Below are 24,287 nucleotides of genomic sequence, written 5' to 3'. Positions count from 1 at the left end.
CTACCGAAGGGAATGATTGTGACTGAAGGTTTCGACAAGCTGAAATCAATTTTAGACGTCTCTTGTCTGTCAAAGACAGAGTCATGGACACTGAATCTATCTGGAAACCCAGAAAGGTTACCCTTGTCTGAGGAATCAATGAACTTTTTAGTGAATTGATCCTCCAACCATGATCTTGAAGAAACAACACAAGTCGATTCGTATGAGATTCTGCTAAATGTAAAGACTGAGCAAGTACCAAGATATCGTCCAAATAAGGACCACAATACCCTGTTCTCTGATTACAGACAGAAGGGCACCGAGAACCTTTGTAAAAATTCTTGGAGCTGTAGCTAGGCCAAACGGCAGAGCCACAAACTGGTAATGCTTGTCCAGAAAAGAGAATCTCAGGAACTGATAATGATCTGGATGAATCGGAATATGCAGATATGCATCCTGTAAATCTATTGTGGACATATAATGCCCTTGTTGAACAAAAGGCAAGATAGTCCTTACAGTTACCATTTTGAACGTTGGTATCCTTACATAACGATTCAATATTTTTAGATCCAGAACTGGTCTGAAGGAATTCTCCTTCTTTGGTACAATGAAGAGATTTGAATAAAACCCCAGCCCCTGTTCCAGAACTGGAACTAGCATAATTACTCCAGCCAACTCTAGATCTGAAACACATTTCAGAAATGCTTGAGCTTTCACTGGATTTACTGGGACACGGGAAAGAAAAAATCTCTTTGCAGGAGGTCTCATCTTGAAACCAATTCTGTACCCTTCTGAAACAATGTTCTGAATCCAAAGATTGTGAACAGAATTGATCCAAATTTCTTTGAAAAAACGTAACCTGCCCCCTACCAGCTGAGCTGGAATGAGGGCCGCACCTTCATGTGGACTTAGAAGCTGGCTTTGCTTTTCTAGAAGGCTTGGATTTATTCCAGACTGGAGATGGTTTCCAAACTGAAACTGCTCCTGAGGATGAAGGATCAGGCTTTTGTTCTTTGTTGAAACGAAAGGAACGAAAACGATTATTAGCCCTGTTTTTACCCTTAGATTTTTTATCCTGTGGTAAAAAAGTTCCTTTCCCACCAGTAACAGTTGAGATAATAGAATCCAACTGAGAACCAAATAATTTGTTACCCTGGAAAGAAATGGAAAGTAGAGTTGATTTAGAAGACATATCAGCATTCCAAGTTTTAAGCCATAAAGCTCTTCTAGCTAAAATAGCTAGAGACATAAACCTGACATCAACTCTAAAAAATGGCATCACAGATAAAATTATTAGCATGTTGAAGAATAATAATAATATTATGAGAATCATGATCTGTTACTTGTTGCGCTAAAGTTTCCAACCAAAAAGTTGAAGCTGCAGCAACATCAGCCAATGATATAGCAGGTCTAAGAAGATTACCTGAACATAGATAAGCTTTTCTTAGAAAGGATTCAATTTTCCTATCTAAAGGATCCTTAAAGGAAGTACCATCTGACGTAGGAATAGTAGTACGTTTAGCAAGGGTAGAAATAGCCCCATCAACTTTAGGGATTTTGTCCCAAAATTCTAATCTGTCAGACGGCACAGGATATAATTGCTTAAAACGTTTAGAAGGAGTAAATGAATTACCCAAATTATTCCATTCTCTGGAAATTACTTCAGAAATAGCACCAGGAACAGGAAAAACTTCTGGAATAACCACAGGAGATTTAAAGACCTTATCTAAACGTTTAGATTTAGTATCAAGAGGACCAGAATCCTCAATTTCTAAAGCAATTAGTACTTCTTTAAGTAAAGAACGAATAAATTCCATTTTAAATAAATATGAAGATTTATCAGCATCAATCTCTGAGACAGAATCCTCTGAACCAGAAGAGTCATTAGAATCAGAATGATGATGTTCATTTAAAAATTCATCTGTATAAAGAGAAGTTTTAAAAGATTTTTTATGTTTACTAGGAGGAGGAATAACAGACATAGCCTTCTTGATGGATTCAGAAACAAAATCTCTTATGTTATCAGGAACATTCTGAACATTAGATGTTGATGGAACTGCAACAGGTAATGGTACATTACTAAAGGAAATATTATCTGCATTAACAAGTTTGTCATGACAATTAATACAAACAGCTGGAGGAATAGCTACCAAAAGTTTACAGCAGATACACTTAGCTTTGGTAGTTCCAGCACCAGACAGCGATTTTCCTGAAGTATCTTCTGACTCAGATGCAACGTGAGACATCTTGCAATATGTAAGAGAAAAAACAACATATAAAGCAAAATTGATCAAATTCCTTAAATGACAGTTTCAGGAATGGGAAAAAATGCCAGTGAACAAGCTTCTAGCAACCAGAAGCAATAAATAATGAGACTTAAATAATGTGGAGACAAAAGCGACGCCCATATTTTTTTAGCGCCAAATAAGACGCCCACATTATTTGGCGCCTAAATGCTTTTTGGCGCCAAAAATGACGCCACGTCCGGAACGCCGACATTTTTTGGCGCAAAAGAACGTCAAAAAATGACGCAACTTCCGGCGACACGTATGACGCCGGAAACAGAAAAGATTTTTTGCGCATTTTCAGCCCCCGCGAGCCTAACAGCCCACAGGGAAAAAAGTCAAATCTTAAGGTAAGAAAAATATTTGATTCAAATGCATTATCCCAAATATGAAACTGACTGTCTGAAAATAAGGAATGTTGAACATCCTGAGTCAAGGCAAATAAATGTTTGAATACATATATTTAGAACTTTATTAAAAAAGTGCCCAACCATAGCTTAGAGTGTCACAGAAAATAAGACTTACTTATCCCAGGACACTCATCTACATGTTTGTAGAAAGCCAAACCAGTACTGAAACGAAAATCAGCAGAGGTAATGGTATATTTATAAGAGTATATCGTCGATCTGAAAAGGGAGGCAAGAGATGAATCTCTACGACCGATAACAGAGAACCTATGAAATAGACCCCGTAGTAGGAGATCATTGAATTCAAACAGGCAATACTCTCCTCACATCCTTCTGACATTCACTGCACGCTGAGAGGAAAACCGGGCTCCAACCTGCTGCGGAGCGCATATCAACGTAGAATCTAGCACAAACTTACTTCACCACCTCCATAGGAGGCAAAGTTTGTAAAACTGAATTGTGGGTGTGGTGAGGGGTGTATTTATAGGCATTTTAAGGTTTGGGAAACTTTGCCCCTCCTGGTAGGAATGTATATCCCATACGTCACTAGCTCATGGACTCTTGCTAATTACATGAAAGAAATATGACTGAACATACCTCATTGCTGTATAGCAAGAAACCGTTCCTCACACTGAAGTTTTCCTGTACTCCTCAGCTTCTGTGGGAACAGCAGTGGACCTTAGTTACAAATGCTAAGATCATAATCCTCCAGGCAGAAATCTTCATCTATGTCCTGCCTGAGAGTAAATAGTACAACACCGGTACCATTTAAAAATAACAAACTCTTGATTGTAGATAAAAATAAACTAACAGCTTAACACCTCTTTCACTTTACCCTTCCTGCTTAGAGCCGGCAAAGAGAATGACTGGGTGGTGGAGTTAAGGGGGGAGCTATATAGACAGCTCAGCTGTGGTGCTCTCTTTGCCACTTCCTGTTAGGAAGGATAATATCCCACAAGTAAGGATGAATCCGTGGATTCGGTACATCATGCAAAAGAAAAGAAATATACATGGTAAATATAAGTACAAAACATATTTAGAACTTTATATAAATACATAAAATGCCAGACCATAGCTGAGAATGTCTTAAGTAATGAAAACATACTTACCAAAAGACACCCATCCACATATAGCAGATAACCAAACCAGTACTGAAACGGTTATCAGTAGAGGTAATGGAATATAAGAGCATATCGACGATCTGAAAAGGGAGGTAGGAGATGAATCTCTACGACCGATAACAGAGAACCTATAAAATAGATGTCCCGTGAGGAAAACCATTGCATTCAATAGGTGATACTCCCCTCACATCCCTCTGACATTCACTGTACTCTGAGAGGAATCGGGCTTCAAAATGCTGAGAAGCGCATATCAACGTAGAAATCTTAGCACAAACTTACTTCACCCCCTCCATAGGAGCCAACGTTTGTAAAACTGAATTGTGGATGTGGTGAGGGGTGTATTTATAGGCATTTTGAGGTTTGGGAAACTTTGCCTCTCCTGGTAGGATTGTAAATCCCATACGTCACTAGCTCATGGACTCTTGTTTACCTGATAAATTACTTTCTCCAACGGTGTGTCCGGTCCACGGCGTCATCCTTACTTGTGGGATATTCTCTTCCCCAACAGGAAATGGCAAAGAGCCCAGCAAAGCTGGTCACATGATCCCTCCTAGGCTCCGCCTTCCCCAGTCATTCGACCGATGTAAAGGAGGAATATTTGCATAGGAGAAATCATATGATACCGTGGTGACTGTAGTTAGAGAAAATAAATCATCAGACCTGATTAAAAAACCAGGGCGGGCCGTGGACCGGACACACCGTTGGAGAAAGTAATTTATCAGGTAAACATAAATTCTGTTTTCTCCAACATAGGTGTGTCCGGTCCACGGCGTCATCCTTACTTGTGGGAACCAATACCAAAGCTTTAGGACACGGATGATGGGAGGGAGCAAATCAGGTCACCTAGATGGAAGGCACCACGGCTTGCAAAACCTTTCTCCCAAAAATAGCCTCAGAAGAAGCAAAAGTATCAAATTTGTAAAATTTGGTAAAAGTGTGCAGTGAAGACCAAGTCGCTGCCTTACATATCTGATCAACAGAAGCCTCGTTCTTGAAGGCCCATGTGGAAGCCACGGCCCTAGTGGAATGAGCTGCGATTCTTTCAGGAGGCTGCCGTCCGGCAGTCTCATAAGCCAATCTGATGATGCTTTTAAGCCAAAAAGAGAGAGAGGTAGAAGTTGCTTTTTGACCTCTCCTTTTACCAGAATAAACAACAAACAAGGAAGATGTTTGTCTGAAATCCTTTGTAGCCTCTAAATAGAATTTTAGAGCATGAACTACATCCAAATTGTGCAACAAACGTTCCTTCTTTGAAACTGGGTTCGGACACAAAGAAGGCACGACTATCTCCTGGTTAATATTTTTGTTAGAAACAACTTTCGGAAGAAAACCAGGTTTAGTACGCAAAACCACCTTATCTGCATGGAACACCAGATAAGGAGGAGAACACTGCAGAGCAGATAACTCTGAAACTCTTCTAGCAGAAGAAATTGCAACCAAAAACAAAACTTTCCAAGATAATAACTTGATATCAACGGAATGTAGGGGTTCAAACGGAACCCCCTGAAGAACTGAAAGAACTAAATTGAGACTCCAAGGAGGAGTCAAAGGTTTGTAAACAGGCTTGATTCTAACCAGAGCCTGAACAAAAGCTTGAACATCTGGCACAGCCGCCAGCTTTTTGTGAAGTAAAACAGATAAAGCAGAAATCTGTCCCTTCAAAGAACTTGCAGATAATCCTTTCTCCAAACCTTCTTGAAGAAAGGATAGAATCTTAGGAATTTTTATCTTGTTCCATGGGAATCCTTTAGATTCACACCAACAGATATATTTTTTCCATATTTTATGGTAGATTTTTCTAGTTACAGGCTTTCTGGCCTGAACAAGAGTATCAATGACAGAATCTGAGAACCCTCGCTTTGATAAAATCAAGCGTTCAATCTCCAAGCAGTCAGTTGGAGTGAGGCCAGATTCGGATGTTCGAACGGACCTTGAACAAGAAGGTCCTGTCTCAAAGGTAGCTTCCATGGTGGAGCCGATGACATATTCACCAGATCTGCATACCAAGTCCTGCGTGGCCACGCAGGAGCTATCAAGATCACCGATACCCTCTCCTGTTTGATCCTGGCTACCAGCCTGGGAATGAGAGGAAACGGTGGGAACACATAAGCTAGGTTGAAGCTCCAAGGTGCTACTAGTGCATCCACTAGAGTCGCCTTGGGATCACTGGATCTGGACCCGTAGCAAGGAACCTTGAAGTTCTGACGAGACGCCATCAGATCCATGTCTGGAATGCCCCACAATTGAATTATTTGGGCAAAGATTTCCGGATGGAGTTCCCACTCCCCCGGATGAAATGTCTGACGACTCAGAAAATCCGCTTCCCAATTTTCCACTCCTGGGATGTGGATTGCAGACAAGTGGCAGGAGTGAGTCTCCGCCCATTGAATTATTTTGGTCACTTCTTCCATCGCCAGGGAACTCCTTGTTCCCCCCTGATGGTTGATATACGCAACAGTCGTCATGTTGTCTGATTGAAACCGTATGAATTTGGCCTTTGCTAGCTGAGGCCAAGCCTTGAGAGCATTGAATATCGCTCTCAGTTCTAGAATATTTATCGGGAGAAGAGATTCTTCCCGAGACCAAAGACCCTGAGCTTTCAGGGGTTCCCAGACCGCGCCCCAGCCCACCAGACTGGCGTCGGTCGTGACAATGACCCACTCTGGTCTGCGGAAGCTCATCCCTTGTGACAGGTTGTCCAGGGTCAGCCACCAACGGAGTGAATCTCTGGTCCTCTGATCTACTTGTATCGTCGGAGACAAGTCTGTATAATCCCCATTCCATTGACTGAGCATGCACAGTTGTAATGGTCTTAGATGAATTCGCGCAAAAGGAACTATGTCCATTGCCGCGACCATCAAACCTATTACTTCCATGCACTGCGCTATGGAAGGAAGAAGAACAGAATGAAGTACTTGACAAGAGCTTAGAAGTTTTGATTTTCTGGCCTCTGTCAGAAAAATCCTCATTTCTAAGGAGTCTATTATTGTTCCCAAGAAGGGAACTCTTGTTGACGGAGATAGAGAACTTTTTTCTACGTTCACTTTCCACCCGTGAGATCTGAGAAAGGCCAGGACAATGTCCGTATGAGCCTTTGCTTGTGGTAGAGACGACGCTTGAATCAGTATGTCGTCCAAGTAAGGTACTACTGCAATGCCCCTTGGTCTTAGCACCGCTAGAAGGGACCCTAGTACCTTTGTGAAAATTCTTGGAGCAGTGGCTAATCCGAATGGAAGTGCCACAAACTGGTAATGCTTGTCCAGAAAGGCGAACCTTAGGAACCGATGATGTTCCTTGTGGATAGGAATATGTAGATACGCATCCTTTAAATCCACCGTGGTCATGAATTGACCTTCCTGGATGGTAGGAAGAATTGTCCGAATGGTTTCCATTTTGAACGATGGAACCTTGAGAAATTTGTTTAGGATCTTGAGATCTAAGATTGGTCTGAATGTTCCCTCTTTTTTGGGAACTATGAACAGATTGGAGTAGAATCCCATCCCTTGTTCTCCTAATGGAACAGGATGAATCACTCCCATTTTTAACAGGTCTTCTACACAATGTAAGAATGCCTGTCTTTTTATGTGGTCTGAAGACAATTGAGACCTGTGGAACCTCCCCCTTGGGGGTAGCTCCTTGAATTCCAGAAGATAACCTTGGGAGACTATTTCTAGCGCCCAAGGATCCATAACATCTCTTGCCCAAGCCTGAGCGAAGAGAGAAAGTCTGCCCCCCACCAGATCCGGTCCCGGATCGGGGGCCAACATCTCATGCTGTCTTGGTAGCAGTGGCAGGTTTCTTAGCCTGCTTACCTTTGTTCCAGCCTTGCATTGGCCTCCAGGCTGGCTTGGTTTGAGAAGTATTACCCTCTTGCTTAGAGGATGTAGAACTTGAGGCTGGTCTGTTTCTGCGAAAGGGACGAAAATTTGGTTTATTTTTAGCCTTAAAAGACCTATCCTGAGGAAGGGCGTGGCCCTTACCCCCAGTGATATCTGAAATAATCTCTTTCAAGTCAGGGCCAAACAGCGTTTTCCCCTTGAAAGGTATGTTAAGCAATTTGTTCTTGGAAGACGCATCCGCTGACCAAGATTTTAGCCAAAGCGCTCTGCCCGCCACAATAGCAAACCCTGAATTTTTCGCCGCTAATCTAGCTAATTGCAAAGTGGCGTCTAAAGTAAAAGAGTTAGCCAATTTAAGAGCGTGAACTCTGTCCATAATCTCCTCATAAGAAGAATCTTTATTGAGCGACTTTTCTAGTTCATCGAACCAGAAACACGCTGCTGTAGTGACAGGAACAATGCATGAAATTGGTTGTAGAAGGTAACCTTGCTGAACAAACATCTTTTTAAGCAAACCCTCTAATTTTTTATCCATAGGATCTTTGAAAGCACAACTATCTTCTATAGGGATAGTAGTGCGTTTGTTTAGAGTAGAAACCGCCCCCTCGACCTTGGGGACTGTCTGCCATAAGTCCTTTCTGGGGTCGACCATAGGAAACAATTTCTTAAATATAGGGGGAGGGACAAAAGGAATGCCGGGCCTTTCCCATTCTTTGTTTACAATGTCCGCCACCCGCTTGGGTATAGGAAAAGCTTCGGGGGGCCCCGGGACCTCTAGGAACTTGTCCATCTTACATAATTTCTCTGGAATGACCAAATTGTCACAATCATCCAGAGTAGACAACACCTCCTTAAGCAGAGCGCGGAGATGTTCCAATTTAAATTTGAATGTAATCACATCAGGTTCAGCTTGTTGAGAAATTTTCCCTGAATCTGAAATTTCTCCCTCAGACAAAACCTCCCTGGCCCCCTCAGACTGGTGTAGGGGCATGTCAGAACCATTATCATCAGCGTCCTCATGCTCTTCAGTATTTTCTAAAACAGAGCAGTCGCGCTTTCGCTGATAAGTGGGCATTTTGGCTAAAATGTTTTTGATAGAATTATCCATTACAGCCGTTAATTGTTGCATAGTAAGGAGTATTGGCGCACTAGATGTACTAGGGGCCTCCTGTGTGGGCAAGACTGGCGTAGACGAAGGAGGGGATGATGCAGTACCATGCTTACTCCCCTCACTTGAGGAATCATCTTGGGCATCATTTTCTCTAAATTGTTTGTCACATACATCACATCTATTTAAATGAGAAGGAACCTTGGCTTCCTCACATACAGAACATAGTCTATCTGATAGTTCAGACATGTTAAACAGGCATAAACTTGATAACAAAGTACAAAAAACGTTTTAAAATAAAACCGTTACTGTCACTTGAAATTTTAAACTGAACACACTTTATTACTGAATATGTGAAAAAGTATGAAGGAATTGTTCAAAATTCACCAAAATTTCACCACAGTGTCTTAAAGCCTTAAAAGTATTGCACACCAAATTTGAAAGCTTTAACTCTTAAAATAACGGAACCGGAGCCGTTTTTATATTTAACCCCTATAAAGTCCCTGGTATCTGCTTTGCTGAGACCCAACCAAGCCCAGAGGGGAATACGATACCAAATGACGCCTTCAGAAAGCTTTTTCTATGTATCTGAGCTCCTCACACATGCATCTGCATGCCTTGCTTCCCAAAAACAACTGCGCATTAGTGGCGCGAAAATGAGGCTCTGCCTATGATTAGAGAAGGCCCCCAGTGAAAAAGGTGTCCAATACAGTGCCTGCCGTTTCTTTAACATAATTCCCAAGAATAAAATAACTCCTCAAAGCTATAAACTATTAAAAATGCTTATAAATCAATCGTTTTAGCCCAGAAAAATGTCTACCAGTCTTTAAAGCCCTTGTGAAGCCCTTTATTCTTATTTAATAAAAATGGCTTACCGGATCCCATAGGGAAAATGACAGCTTCCAGCATTACCAAGTCTTGTTAGAAATGTGTCATACCTCAAGCAGCAAAAGTCTGCTCACTGTTTCCCCTAACTGAAGTTAATTCCTCTCAACAGTCCTGTGTGGAAACAGCCATCGATTTTAGTAACGGTTGCTAAAATCATTTTCCTCTTACAAACAGAAATCTTCATCTCTTTTCTGTTTCAGAGTAAATAGTACATACCAGCACTATTTTAAAATAAACTCTTGATTGAAGAATAAAAACTACATTTAAACACCAAAAAAACTCTAAGCCATCTCCGTGGAGATGTTGCCTGTGCAACGGCAAAGAGAATGACTGGGGAAGGCGGAGCCTAGGAGGGATCATGTGACCAGCTTTGCTGGGCTCTTTGCCATTTCCTGTTGGGGAAGAGAATATCCCACAAGTAAGGATGACGCCGTGGACCGGACACACCTATGTTGGAGAAATGTTCTTTAAGATGCACTGGTGTCCTTTTAATCAAAGCTATTCTGAGGCTATATATGCTACATAAAACTACGGAATTATTTGTGCTGGAAAGTCTCTAAAAGAAAACACCTGCTTAAACGTGATTTAAATATCTATATATCTCTATATCTAGTGTAAAAACATTCCCCTTTTCTGTTTGTTTTTTTAGTTGTCCATTCCCAGCACAATGTTAAAAAAAGCCAAACAAAAACAGGCTTGGAATGATTTGTGCCTTGTCACAGCACAGGGGCAAGTATGAGATGAGGGAGAGAAGATCATTACTTTGTCACAACCCTACAAGGGGGCTGTGGTCTCTACAGGAAGGCATATCTGAGATGGTTTATTAATCTGTGATAGCTATTAAGGCAAGAAGTCCGGTTCTGCCCATGCTAAAAAAAAGACAGAATGCAACCCAAGTTCTCAGCCTTATCTAGCTGTAGTCAGGGGCTACACAGAGAATAACTTTGGTTCTTACAGAGTATCTGCTAAAAGTGTAGTACTTTGTATTAAGAGCATCCTGTTGAGTGACACACTGAACAAAACACAGTGTATTGTTTATTCAATGCTCCAAAGATGCCCATGAAACATTCTAAACTAGATGGAGATTCTATTCAGTACTGTTCATGGATATGAAGAGAAAGGACTTACCTATACATATATTACATTTATAAAATTCTACCAAAGATAGGGTATCACCAAGTAGATCACACAACTACTGACTGCTTAAACTATGCATCCCACAGATGAATGATGATCTTCAAAATTCACAGATCTATGATTTGGGCAGAAATCATAGGTTATTCTGATAAACTGCAGCTAAAATGAATATTCCTCCACTCCCTAATCAACATTGCCAGCATATTGTAACATTTATCAATTTAATATTGATTTGACCATTTCTTTCAGCAGATCTCTGCTTGTGCACAACTATTTTTAAAAAGTTAAAAACATAATTTGCCGAATATATTAATTCTATGAGTTAATGACTAAAAGTGAAAAAAAAGGAAATGAAAAATAACAATAAATATATATAGATATAAAAAAATAAAAAAAATAAGGGGACCAATTAAAGGGACAGTCTAGTCCAAAATAAACTTTCATGATTCAGATAGGGCATGTAATTTTAAACAATTTTCCAATGTACTTTTATCACCAATTTTGCTTTGTTCTCTTGGTATTCTTAGTTGAAAGCTTAACCTTTGAGGTTCATATGCTAATTTCTTATATCTTGAAGGCCACCTCTTTTCAGAATGCATTTTAACAGTTTTTCACCACTAGAGGGTGTTAGTTCATGTTTTTCATATAGATAACACTGTGCTCATGCACGTGAAGTTATCTGGGAGCCAGCATTTTGGCTAAACTGCAAGTCTGTCAAAAGAACTGTAATAAAGGGGCAGTTTGCAGAGGCTTAGATACAAGATAATCACAGAGGTAAAAAGTAGATAAACATAACTGTGTTGGTTATGCAAAACTGGGGAATGGGTAATAAAGGGATTATCTATCTTTTAAAACAATAAAAATTCTGGTGTAGACTGTCCCTTTAAATCAAGAAAAATTCAATACATAAACCGGAAAATATTACTGCTCAGCTCAAAGTAATGCTCATAGAGCAATTAAAAATTTAAGTCTACACTTAAATATACAACGTATAAACCCAATATACAAATATATTAGTTTCATATGAATAAATTCCTTCTGTATGAATAAATATTTCCCTTCTAAATACAGACTGTAAGAGTCCATGAAGCTAATAAATGTTTTCTTTAGAAACTGTAGTGCATAGAACACACATTTCAATTAAACTATTCCATGCGACAAGAGCTTTTCTGTAACAAGCATGAACAAACAACTTTAGTAATGTAATTTTATACCATTCAATATATTCCAAAACACTGATACTAAATTCAGTGCAGAACTATTCCTACAAAACAAAAACAAACTAAACAAATTAAACTGAAAACAAAACAAAAACAGTATTTCATGGAAAATATGGTTTTCAGCTATATACAAATTTACAAATATTTCTACAGGTAAATATACAAGAATTTGATTATACATCCCAACATATTACAACGTTGTATGTGGCGCTAAATTAAGATTTCCAGACTCCTGCCAGCAGGGGTTTAAGTACTTGCAAGGATATAGTGGGTGGTGTATGCCCTTATAGTCTGTATGTCAGGAACCCACCATATCCTCCAGCCTGGATGGGTGTTTTTGGAGAAGCACAAGCATACAGACTGAAGTCTTCGGTCTGAAACCCAGCTCGATTCAAGGACGGTTCAGATGCACTGCGGTGAATTTTTGGCAACGACCGGGCCAGGAGCTCAATGGATGCAAGAATCTATCAAGAGAAAACACTAAATAAAGGCAGGTTGGAGATAGAAGCACAACAGATACCTGAAAACTTTTAAAATGCATAATATTTGATTTGTCTAAAAAAAAAAAAAAAAACTTCTTTAAAATGTTAAAATATGTTATAGAATTCTAGATTTTGTGCACAAGTAAAGGGCCATTATAGTAAAAAACAAACATGCTCTAATCGGTACTATCGACCCTAGCCTACTGTGTGTTTAACAAAACTAAAAAAACACCGCTGATGCAATCAGCAGCACTAGTCTCAACTCAGATGTGCGCTGCTGATCAGCTGTGTTTTCTTGGGTCCCATGCTGTATTTCTAAAGCGAGCATAAAACCTTTGTAAGGGGTTAAAATCCACAATAGTCTAGGATCCAGGAGTCATAAAATGACAAGCTTAATGGATTAGAGCATGTACTTTTTTTTTTTTTTTTTACAATAATGACCCTTTAACCTCTAGTATGCGGATTTAATAGTAGTAGTATATGGCTACTTTACAAATATATCAACTCAAATTACTAAACTATTTTATAGTTTTTTTTTTTTATTTATTTAGTGGTATACTAAGCAAACATTCAATAAAAATTCAAACTGCAGATTTACTTAAAAAACAAATTATGCTTACCTGACAAGTCCATGGCTTCATTCATTAATTGTGGGAATTAAGAACCTTGCAACCAGGAGAAGGCAAAGACACCCCAGCCAAAGGCTTAAATACCTCCCCCAGTTATTTTGCTGAGGGAACAAGGAACAATAGGAGAAACATCAGGGTATAAATGGTGCCAGAAGAATAAAAACTAAATTTAGGTCCACCCACCGGCGCAACGGGCGGGAGCTGTGGACTTTCCTCCCCGCGATGGAAATACAATTCAGGTAAGCATAATTTATGTTTTCCAGCTAAAGGGGAGGAGAGTCCACGGCTTCATTCATTACTTATGGAAAACAAATGACCAAGCTCAAGAGGACACTGAATGAAAAACGCAAGAGCAAAAAAAATGCGGACCCTAATCAGAGGGCACCACAGCCTGCAAAACCTCTCCCAAAAACTGCTTCCGCAGAAGCAAAAACATCAATTTTGTAAAAGTATGTAAGAAGGACCAGGTAGCTGCCTTACAAATCTGCTCCATAGAGGCCTTATTCTTGAAGGCCCAAGAAGAAGCCACAGCTCTAGTTGAATGAGTCATTATCCTCTGAGGAGGCTTATGCCCCACTGTCTCGTAGGCTAAGCGAATCATGATCCTCAACCAAAAGGACAAAGAAGTTGAAGAGGCTTTCTGCCCCTTGTGCGTCCCTGAATACACCACAAAAACATAATTTATGTAAGAACTTACCTGATAAATTCATTTCTTTCATATTAGCAAGAGTCCATGAGCTAGTGACGTATGGGATATACATTCCTACCAGGAGGGGCAAAGTTTCCCAAACCTCAAAATGCCTATAAATACACCGCTCACCACACCCACAAATCAGTTTAACGCATAGCCAAGAAGTGGGGTGATAAGACAAAAGTGCGAAAGCATAAAAAATAAGGAATTGGAATAATTGTGCTTTATACAAAAAAATAATAACCACCACAAAAAAGGGTGGGCCTCATGGACTCTTGCTAATATGAAAGAAATGAATTTATCAGGTAAGTTCTTACATAAATTATGTTTTCTTTCATGTAATTAGCAAGAGTCCATGAGCTAGTGACGTATGGGATAATGAATACCCAAGATGTGGATCTTCCACGCAAGAGTCACTAGAGAGGGAGGGATAAAATAAAGACAGCCAATTCCGCTGAAAATAATCCACACCCAAAATAAATTTTAAATCTTATAATGAAAAAAACTGAAATTATAAGCAGAAGAATCATACTAAAACAGCTGCCTGAAGTACTTTTCTACCAAAAACTGCTTCAGAAGAAGAAAACACATCAAAATGGTAGAATTTAGTAAAAGTATGAAAAGAAGACCAAGTTGCTGCTTTGCAAATCTGATCAACCGAAGCTTCATTCCTAAACGCCCAGGAAGTAGAAACTGACCTAGTAGAATGAGCTGTAATCCTTTGAGGCGGAGTTTTACCCGACTCGACATAAGCATGATGAATCAAAGACTTTAACCAAGACGCCAAAGAAATGGCAGAGGCCTTCTGACCTTTCCTAGAACCGGAAAAGATAACAATTAGACTAGAAGTCTTTCGGAAATTTTTAGTAGCTTCAACATAATATTTCAAAGTTCTAACTACATCCAAAGAATGCAACGATCTTTCCTTAGGATTCTTAGGATTAGGACACAATGAAGGAACCACAATTTCTCTACTAATGTTGTTAGAATTCACAACCTTAGGTAAAAATTGAAAAGAAGTTCGCAACACCGCCTTATCCTGATGAAAAATCAGAAAAGGAGACTCACAAGAAAGAGCAGATAAACCAGAAACTCTTCTAGCAGAAGAGATGGCCAAAAGAAACAAAACTTTCCAAGAAAGTAATTTAATGTCCAGCGAATGCATAGGTTCAAACGGAGGAGCTTGAAGAGCCCCCAGAACCAAATTCAAACTCCAAGGAGGAGAAATTGACTTAATAACAGGTTTTATACGAACCAAAGCTTGTACAAAACAATGAATAACAGGAAGACTAGTAATCTTTCTGTGAAAAAGAACAGAAAGAGCAGAGATTTGTCCTTCAAGGAACTTGCAGACAAACCTTTATCCAAACCATCCTGAAGAAACTGTAAAATTCTAGGAATTCTAAAAGAATGCCAAGAAAAAATGATGAGAAAAACACCAAGAAATGTAAACCTTCCAGACTCGATAATATATCTTCCTAGATACAGATTTACGAGCCTGTAAGATAGTATTAATCAGAGAATCAGAGAAACCTCTATGACTGAGAATCAAGCGTTCAATCTCTATACCTTCAAATTTAAGGATTTGAGATCCTGATGGAAAAAAGGACCTTGTGATAGAAGGTCTGGTCTTAACGGAAGAGTCCACGGTTGGCAAGTGGCCATCCGGACAAGATCTGTATACCAAAACCTGTGAGGCCATGCTGGAGCCACCAGCAGAACAGACGAGCACCCCTTAGAATCTTGGAAATTACTCTTGGAAGAAGAACTAGAGGTGGAAAGATATAGGCAGGATGACACTTCCAAGGAAGTGACAATGCATCCAATGCCTCCGCCTGAGGATCCCTGGATCTGGACAGATACCTGTTTAGAAGCCATCAGATCTATTTCTGGAAGTCCCCACATTTGAACAATCTGAAGAAATACCTCTGGGTGAAGAGACCATTTGCCCGGATGTAACGTTTGGTGACTGAGATAATCCGCTTCCCAATTGTCAATACCTGGGATATGAACCGCAGAAATTAGACAGGAGCTGGATTCCGCCCAAACCAGAATTCGAGATACTTCTTTCATAGCCAGAGGACTGTGAGTCCCTCCTTGATGATTGACATATGCCACAGTTGTGACATTGTCCGTCTGAAAACAAATGAACGACTCTCTCTTTAGAAGAGGCCATGACTGAAGAGCTCTAAAAATTGCATGGAGTTCCAAAATATTGATTGGTAATCTCACCTCCTGAGATTCCCAAACCTCTTGTGCTGTCAGAGACCCCCAAACAGCTCCCCAACCTGTCAGACTTGCATCTGTTGAAATCTCAGTCCAGGTTGGAAGAACAAAAGAAGCCCCCTGAATTAAACGATGGTTGTCTGTCCACCACGTCAGAAAGTGTCGAACAATCGGTTTTAAAGATATTAATTGAGATATCTTTGTATAATCCCTGCACCACTGGTTCAGCATACAGAGCTGAAGAGGTTGCATGTGAAAACGAGCAAAGGGAACCGAGTCCAATGCAGCAGTCATAAGACCTAGAATTTCCATGCATAAGGCTACCGAAGGGAAAGATTGAGACTGAAGGTTTCGACAAGCTGAAACCAATTTCAGACATCTCTTGTCCGTCAGAGACAGAGTCAAGGACACTGAATCTATCAGGAAACCTAAAAAGGTTACCCTTGTCTGAGGAATCAACAAACTTTTTGGTAAATTGATCCTCCAACCATATTCTAGAAGAAACGACACTCATAAAAGACTGGAAAGGTTCTTTCTAGTGAAAATGAGCAAAGGGAATTGAATCCAATGCCGTGGCCATAAGACCTAAAACTTCTATGCATATATAGCAACTGAAGGAAATAATAAATACTAAAGGTACCGACAGACGGAACCCAATAGAATTATCCCTTGTCTGATAGAGACAAAGACAGTGACACAAACTTTCTGGAAACCTAAAAAAGGTGACCCTTGTGTGAGGAATCAAGAGCTTTCGAAAAAAAGATCCTCTAACTATGTCCTGAAGAGCAAGTGAATCATATGAGATTCCGCATCCTCAGAAAATAATCTGAATGAAAACAGAAAAATGAAAATATGCATTTATTGTATCTAATGAAAACAAATAATGCTATCAATGACCATAAAAAGGCAAAATAGTTTGAATAAAACTCCAAACCCGGTTCCTAAAAAAGGAACTGGAAGAAATACCCCAGAAGATTCCAGGTCTGAGCAGCGCTTGAACCCCATGGGTGCCCAGCCATGCTTCAACAATACCCAAAATATATAGGACAGAAACACACTTAAAGAAAGTGTTAGCCTTACTGGAATAAAATCAAAGAAATTTGGACAAAATAGAACCAAATAAATTTCAAAGAAGTCTTAACCTGCCCCTTACCAGCCAAGCTGGAATACGGCATGTACATCGCAATATTAGGGAGCTGATTTCGAACCCTAATTATAAACATGTTACTTGGGAAAGAACTCAGGAATTCGTTCCTTAATAAGAACAACTAAACTAGAATAAGCTTAAAGTTTTAGTCTTAGAACTCAATCTTGAAGCCCAGAGTAACAGTTAAGAATTGAATCCAATTATAAAACAAATAATTGATTATCTTAGAACAAAATTCTTCTAGCTAAAATAGCTAAAGACATAGATTAACCCTCATTTGCGAAAATATTCAATAAAATGAAGACACAAATGAAATTATTAGCATGATAGTCCAGTTAAAAGGACCAGTCAATACAGTGGACTTGCATAATCAATAAATGCAAAACAACAAGACAAATGCAACAGCACCTAGTCTAGTAAATGTTGTCCTTTAAAAATGCTAAAATAAATCATAATCTGATACTTGATCTTAAAGTAAACAGAAAAAATGAAGCAATTGAAATATCCAAATAAATCACAGGACCAAGAAAAGTACCTGAAACTAAATAATTTTCCATAAATAAGATACAACTATCTAAAGGAAAATAAATACTATTTTGCTATAGAAACAATAGCATAATTAGTAGAAGTAGAGATAGCCCCAATAAATTGGAGAACCCTCCAAATTGAATTTAACTGCTGGCAAAGAATATAGTTTAAAACCTTTGAAAAAGGAATAAAAGAAAATTCTCAGCCTATTCCATTCCCTAGAATGGGGAATTGGAAAGAAAACCTCTGAAAACACAGAAGAAATAAATAGGCAGAAATAGTGTCAGCTAGTCTTAAAGAACTAGTTACCTTAATATCCAAAATAATCAACACCTTTTCAACAAAGAACAAATGTACTTTAATAATAGAAAAATAATAAAAAAAGTAGATTTGTTAGTGTCAATATCTGATGAAGAAATTTTCTGAAAGAAAAAAAACATCATCAGAGAAGGATAAATCAGTATGTTGTTGGTCATTTGAAACTTCAATAATTAAAAAAGTGAAAAAGACCTAAAAATGTTATTAGAAGGCACGAAGTCAGACAAAGCCTTTAAAATAGAATCAGAAAATATTTCTTATAAATCTTCTAAATATTTTTTGTACATAAAATGTAAGAATGGAAATATATAAATCATAAACACTAATGGATTCTGCATGTAAAAGTATATCATAATACCTTATTACAAACCATAGCTAAAGATAAACATTTATAACATTTAAAATAAATGAACTTAGCTTTGGTAGAACTGAAACTCAGTTAAGCGTTTTTCCAGAAGTGGCTTCTGATTCAGGGTCAATCTGAGACATCTTGCAATATGTAATAGAAAAAACAACATATAAAGCAAAAATGATCAAATTCCTTAAATGACAGTTTCAGGAATGGGAAAAAAATGACAATGAACAAGCTTCTAGCAACCAGAAGCAATAAATAATGAGACTTAAATATTGTGGAGACAATAATGACGCTCGAATTTTTTAGCGCCAAAAAAGCCGCCCACATTATTTGGCGCCTAAATGCTTTTGGCGCCAAAAATGGTGCCACATCCGGTAACGCCGACATTTTTTGGCGCAAAAACGTCAACTTCCAGCGACACGTATGACGCCGGAAATGACAAAAAAAAATTTTGCGCCAAGAAAGTCCGCGCCAAGAATGACGCAATAAAATGAAGCATTTTCAGCCCCCGCGAGCCTAACAGCCCACAGGAAAAAAGTCAAATTTTAAGGTAAGAAAAAAATGAATAATTCATATGCATTATCCCAAATATGAAACAGACTGTCTGAAATAAGGAACGTTGAACATCCTGAATCAAGGCAAATAAATGTTTAAACACATATATTTAGAACTTTATATAAAAGTGCCCAACCATAGCTTAGAGTGTCACAGAAAATAAGACTTACTTACCCCAGGACACTCATCTACATGTAGTAGAAAGCCAAACCAGTACTGAAACGAGAATCAGTAGAGGTAATGGTATATATAAGAGTATATCGTCGATCTGAAAAGGGAGGTAAGAGATGAATCTCTACGACCGATAACAGAGAACCTATGAAATAGACCCCGTAGAAGGAGATCATTGAATTCAAATAGGCAATACTCTCCTCACATCCCTCTGACATTCACTGCACGCTGAGAGGAAAACCGGGCTCCAACCTGCTGCAGAGCGCATATCAACGAAGAATCTAGCACAAACTTACTTCACCACCTCCACAGGAGGCAAAGTTTGTAAAACTGATTTGTGGGTGTGGTGAGGGGTGTATTTATAGGCATTTTGAGGTTTGGGAAACTTTGCCCCTCCTGGTAGGAATGTATATCCCATACGTCACTAGCTCATGGACTCTTGCTAATTACATGAAAGAAAAGATGTAGACTGTCTGAAATCCTTTGTAGCCTTAAGATAAAAAACTTCAAGGCTTGAACCACATCCAAATTATAAAATAACCTCCCTTAGGAGAAGAGGGGTTAGGACACAGAGAAGCAACAACTATTTCCTGATTGATATTACGTTTGGACACAACCTTGAGAAGAAATCCCAAACCAGTGCGAAGAACAGCCTTATCAGCGTGAAAGACCAAATAAGGAGGCTAACATTGCAAGGCCGCCAACTCAGAGACTCTGCGTGCCGATGCAATAGCCAACAGAAAGAACATTTCAAGAAAGAATCTTAATGTCAATAGATTACATAGGTTCAAACGGAACCCTCTGCAACACCTTCAGAACCAAGTTCAAGCTCCAGGGAGGAGCAGACTGTCTAAAAAAAGGCCTGATTCCCTTGTGCCATCCTGGCATCTCAAACAGCTCCCCATCCTGTCAGACTCACGTCCGTGCACACAATCTCCCAGGACGGTCTCAGGAAGGATGTCCCTTGGGACAGTTGTTCCGGACGGATCCACCAAGAGAGGGAGTCCCTCATCCGATCGTCCAGAGAAATCTGTTGGGATAAGTCTGTATGATCGCCGTTCCACTGACTCAACATGCACAACTGAAGAGGTCGGAGATGGAACCCGGCGAATGGAATGACATCGATGCTGGAAACCATGAGCCCGATCACCTCCATACACTGAGGCACAACGGGGCTGGAGGAGGACTGAAGGGCAAGATAGGTAGACGCAATCTTAAAGCGTCGCTGATTTGTGAGAAAAACATAATTTATGTAAGCACTTACCTGATAAATTCATTTCTTTCATATTGGCACGAGTCCATGAGCTAGTGACGTATGGGATATACAATCCTACCAGGAGGGGCAAAGCTTCCCAAACCTCAAAATGCCTATAAATACACCCCTCACCACACCCACACTTCAGTTTAACGAATAGCCAAGCAGTGGGGTGATAAAGAAAGGAGTAAAAAGCATCAAAGGAATTTGGAAATAATTGTGCTTTATACAAAAAATCATAACCACCATAAATAGGGTGGGTCTCATGGACTCTTGCCAATATGAAAGAAATGAATTTATCGGGTAAGTTCTTACATAAATTATGTTTTCTTTCATGTAATTGGCATGAGTCCATGAGCTAGTGACATATGGGATAGAAATACCCAAGATGTGGAACTCCACAGAAAAATCACTACAGAGCGAGGAATAAAATAATAACAGCCATTTTCCGCTGGAAAAAAAAAATCCACAACCCAAAATATAAGTTTATTCTCATAATGAAAAGAAAAAAAGTAAACATAAGCAGAGAAATCAAACAAACAGCTGCCTGAAAAACTTTTCTACCAAAAACTGCTTCCGAAAAAGCAAATACATAGAAACTGTAGAATTTAGTAAATGTATGCAAAGAAGCTTTGCAAATCTGATCAAATTAAAAGCCCACGAAATGGAGACTGATCTAGTAGAATGAGCTGTAATTCTCTGAGGCGGGGCCTGAACCGACTCCAAATAAGCCTGATGAATTAAAAGCTTTAACCAAGATGCCAAGGAAATGGCAGAAGCCTTCTGACCTTTCCTAGAACCAGAAAAGATAACAAATAGACTAAAGGTCTTCCTGAAGTCTTTAGTAGCTTTAACTTAATATTTCAAAGCTCTTACCACATCCAAAGAATGCAAGGATCTCTCCAAAGAATTCTTAGGTTTAGGACACAAAGAAGGGACAACAATTTCTCTATTAATGTTGTTAGAAATCACAACCTTAGGTAGAAATTTAAATGAAGTCCGCAAAACTGCCCTATCCTGATGGAAAATCAGAAAAGGAGATTCACAAGAAAGAGCAGATAATTCGGAAACGCTTCTAGCAGAAGAGATGGCCAAAAGGAACACCACTTTCCAAGAAACTAGTTTAATGTCCAAAGAATGCATAGGCTCAAACGGAGGGGCCTGTACAGCCTTCAAAACCAAATTAAGACTCCAAGGAGGAGAGATTGATTTAATGACAGGCTTAATAAGGACCAAAGCCGGTACAAAACAGTGAATATCAGGAAGCTTAGCAATCTTTCTGTGAAATAAAACAGAAAGAGCAGATATTTGTCCCTTCAAGGAAATTGCAGACAAACCCTTATCCAAACCATCCTGAAGAAACTGTAAAATTTTAGGAATTCTAAAAGAATGCCAGGAGAATTTATGAGAAGAACACCATGAAATATGTCTTCCAAACTCGATAATAAATCTTCCTAGAAACAGATTTACGAGCCTGTAACATAGTATTAATCACTGAGTCAGAGAAACCTCTATGACTAAGCGTTCACTTTCCATACCTTCAAATTTAATGATTTGAGATCCTGATGGAAAAACGGACCTTGAGACAGAAGGTCTGGCCTTAAAGGAAGTGGCCAAGGTTGGCAACTGGACATACAAACAAGATCCACATACCAGAACCTGTAAGGCCATGCTGGAGCTACCAGCAACACAAACTATTGTTCCATGATGATCTTGGAAATCACTCTTGGAAGAAGAACCAGAGGCGGGAAGATATAAGCAGGTTGGCAACACCAAGGAACTGCTAACGCATCCACCGCTTCCGTCTGAGGATCCCTGGACCTGGACAGGTACCTGGGTAGTTTCTAGTTTAGATGGTAAGCCATCGGATCTATTTCTGGTAGACCACACATCTGAACAATTTGAGAAAACACATCTGGATGGAGCGACCACTCCCCCGGATGTAAAGTCAGACGGTTGAGATAATCCGCTTCCCAATTGTCTATACCTGGGATATGAACCACAGGAATTAGACAGGAGCGGGATTCTGCCCAAGCAAGTATCCGAGATACTTCTTTCATAGCTTGGGGACTGTGAGTCCCACCCTGATGATTGACATATGCCACAATTGTGATATTGTCTGAATGGCTCACTCTTCAACAGAGGCCAAACCTGAAGAGCCCTGAAAATAGCAGAGAGTTCTAAAATATTGATTGGTAACCTCACCTCTTAAGATTTCCAAACCCCTTGTGCTGTCAGAGATCCCAAGACAGCTCCCCAACCTGAAAGACTTGCATCTGTTGTGATCACAGTGCAGGTTTGACGAACAAGAGAGGCCCCTTGAACTATACAATGGTGATTTAACCACCAAGTCAGAGATAGTCGAACATTGGGATTTAAGGATATTAATTGTGATATCTTTGTATAATCCCTGCACCATTGATTCAGCATACAAAGCTGGAGAGGTCTCATATGAAAATGAGCAAAGGGGATCGCGTCCGATGCTGCAGTCATGAGACCTAAAACTTCCATGCACATAGCTACTGAAGGGAATGATTGAGACTGAAGGTTCCGACAAGCTGAAACCAATTTTAATCGTCTCTTGTCCTTTAGAGACAGAGTCATGGACACTGAATCTATCTGGAAACCTAAAAAGGTGACACTTGACTGAGGAATCAAAGAACTTTTTGGTAAATTGATCCTCCAAACATGTCTTTGAAGAAACAACACTAGTTGATTTGTGTGAGATTCTGCAGAATGTAAAGACTGAGCTAGTACCAAGATATCGTCCAAATAAGGAAACACTGCAATACCCTGTTCTTTGATTACAGAGAGTAGGGCACCGATAACCTTTGAAAAGATTCTTGGAGCTGTCGCTAGGCCAAATAAAAAAGAGCAACAAATTGGTAATGCTTGTCTAGAAAAGAGAATCTCAGAAACTGATAGTGGTCTGGATGAATCGGAATATGAAGATATGCATCCTGTAAGTCTATTGTGGACATATTATGCCCTTGCTGAACAAAAGGCAGAATAGTCCTTATAGTCACCATTTTGAAAGTTGGCACTCTTACATAACGATTCAAAATTTTCAGATCCAGAACAGGCCTGAATGAGTTTTCTTTCTTTGGGACAATGAATAGATTTGAATAAAACCACAGACCCTGTTCCTGAAACGGAACTGGTATGATTACCCCTGAAAGCTTCAGGCCTGAAAGCCTTTACTGGATGTGCTGGAATGCGTGAGAGAAAAAATCTTCTCACAGGAGGTCTTATTCTGAATCCTATTTGATACCCTTGAGAGACAATACTCTGAATCCATTGATTTTGGACAGAATCTGCCCAAATGTCTTGGAAAAATCTCAATCTGCCCCCTACAAGCTGAGCTGGAATGAGGGCTGTACCTTCATGCAGACTTGGGGGCTGGCTTTGGTTTCTTAAACGGTTTGGATTTACTCCAACTTGAAGGTTTCCAATTGGAACCAGATTCTTTGGGGGAAGGATTAGGTTTCTGTTCCTTATTTTGACGAAAGGAACGAAAACTATTAGAAGCTTTAGATTTACCCTTAGGGCTTTTATCCTGAGGTAAAAAAACTCCCCTCCCCCCAGTGACAGTTGAAATAATCGAATCCAACTGAGAACCAAATAACTTATTACCATGGAAAGAAAGAGATAGTAATCTAGACTTAGATACCATATCAGCATTCCAATATTTGAGCCACAAAGCTCTTCTAGCTAAAATAGCTAAAGACATGATATCAAAAATGGCATCACAGATAAAATGACTAGCATGTTGAAGCAAGCGAACAATGCTAGATAAATCAGGATCCATTTCTTGTTGCGCTAAACTTTCCAACCAAAAAGTTGCCACAACATCAGCTATGGAAATGGCAGGCCCGAGAAGATAGCCAGAATATAAATAAGCTTTCCTTAGATAAGATTCACGTTTCCTATCTAAAGGGTCTTTAAA

General features: G+C 39.5%; 1 protein-coding gene across 1 annotated transcript in view; it reads right to left on the bottom strand.

Annotated features, from left to right (window-relative positions):
• Nucleotides 1-11,988: 11,988 nt before the first annotated feature.
• BRAF (B-Raf proto-oncogene, serine/threonine kinase) overlaps nt 11,989-24,287 on the bottom strand; it is a 375,820-nt gene continuing 363,521 nt past the window's right edge. The window contains exon 16 of the mRNA XM_053719002.1: nt 11,989-12,448. Within this exon, the coding sequence (XP_053574977.1) occupies nt 12,269-12,448 (180 nt within the window). The 3' untranslated portion in view covers nt 11,989-12,268. The remainder of the gene's footprint in view (nt 12,449-24,287) is intronic.

This window comes from Bombina bombina, chromosome 6, assembly GCF_027579735.1.
Source record: "Bombina bombina isolate aBomBom1 chromosome 6, aBomBom1.pri, whole genome shotgun sequence".
In the NCBI taxonomy this organism is placed as follows: Eukaryota; Metazoa; Chordata; class Amphibia; order Anura; family Bombinatoridae; genus Bombina; species Bombina bombina.
Note: the sequence above shows the minus strand (reverse complement) of the source record. Positions and strands in the feature narration are given on the sequence as shown.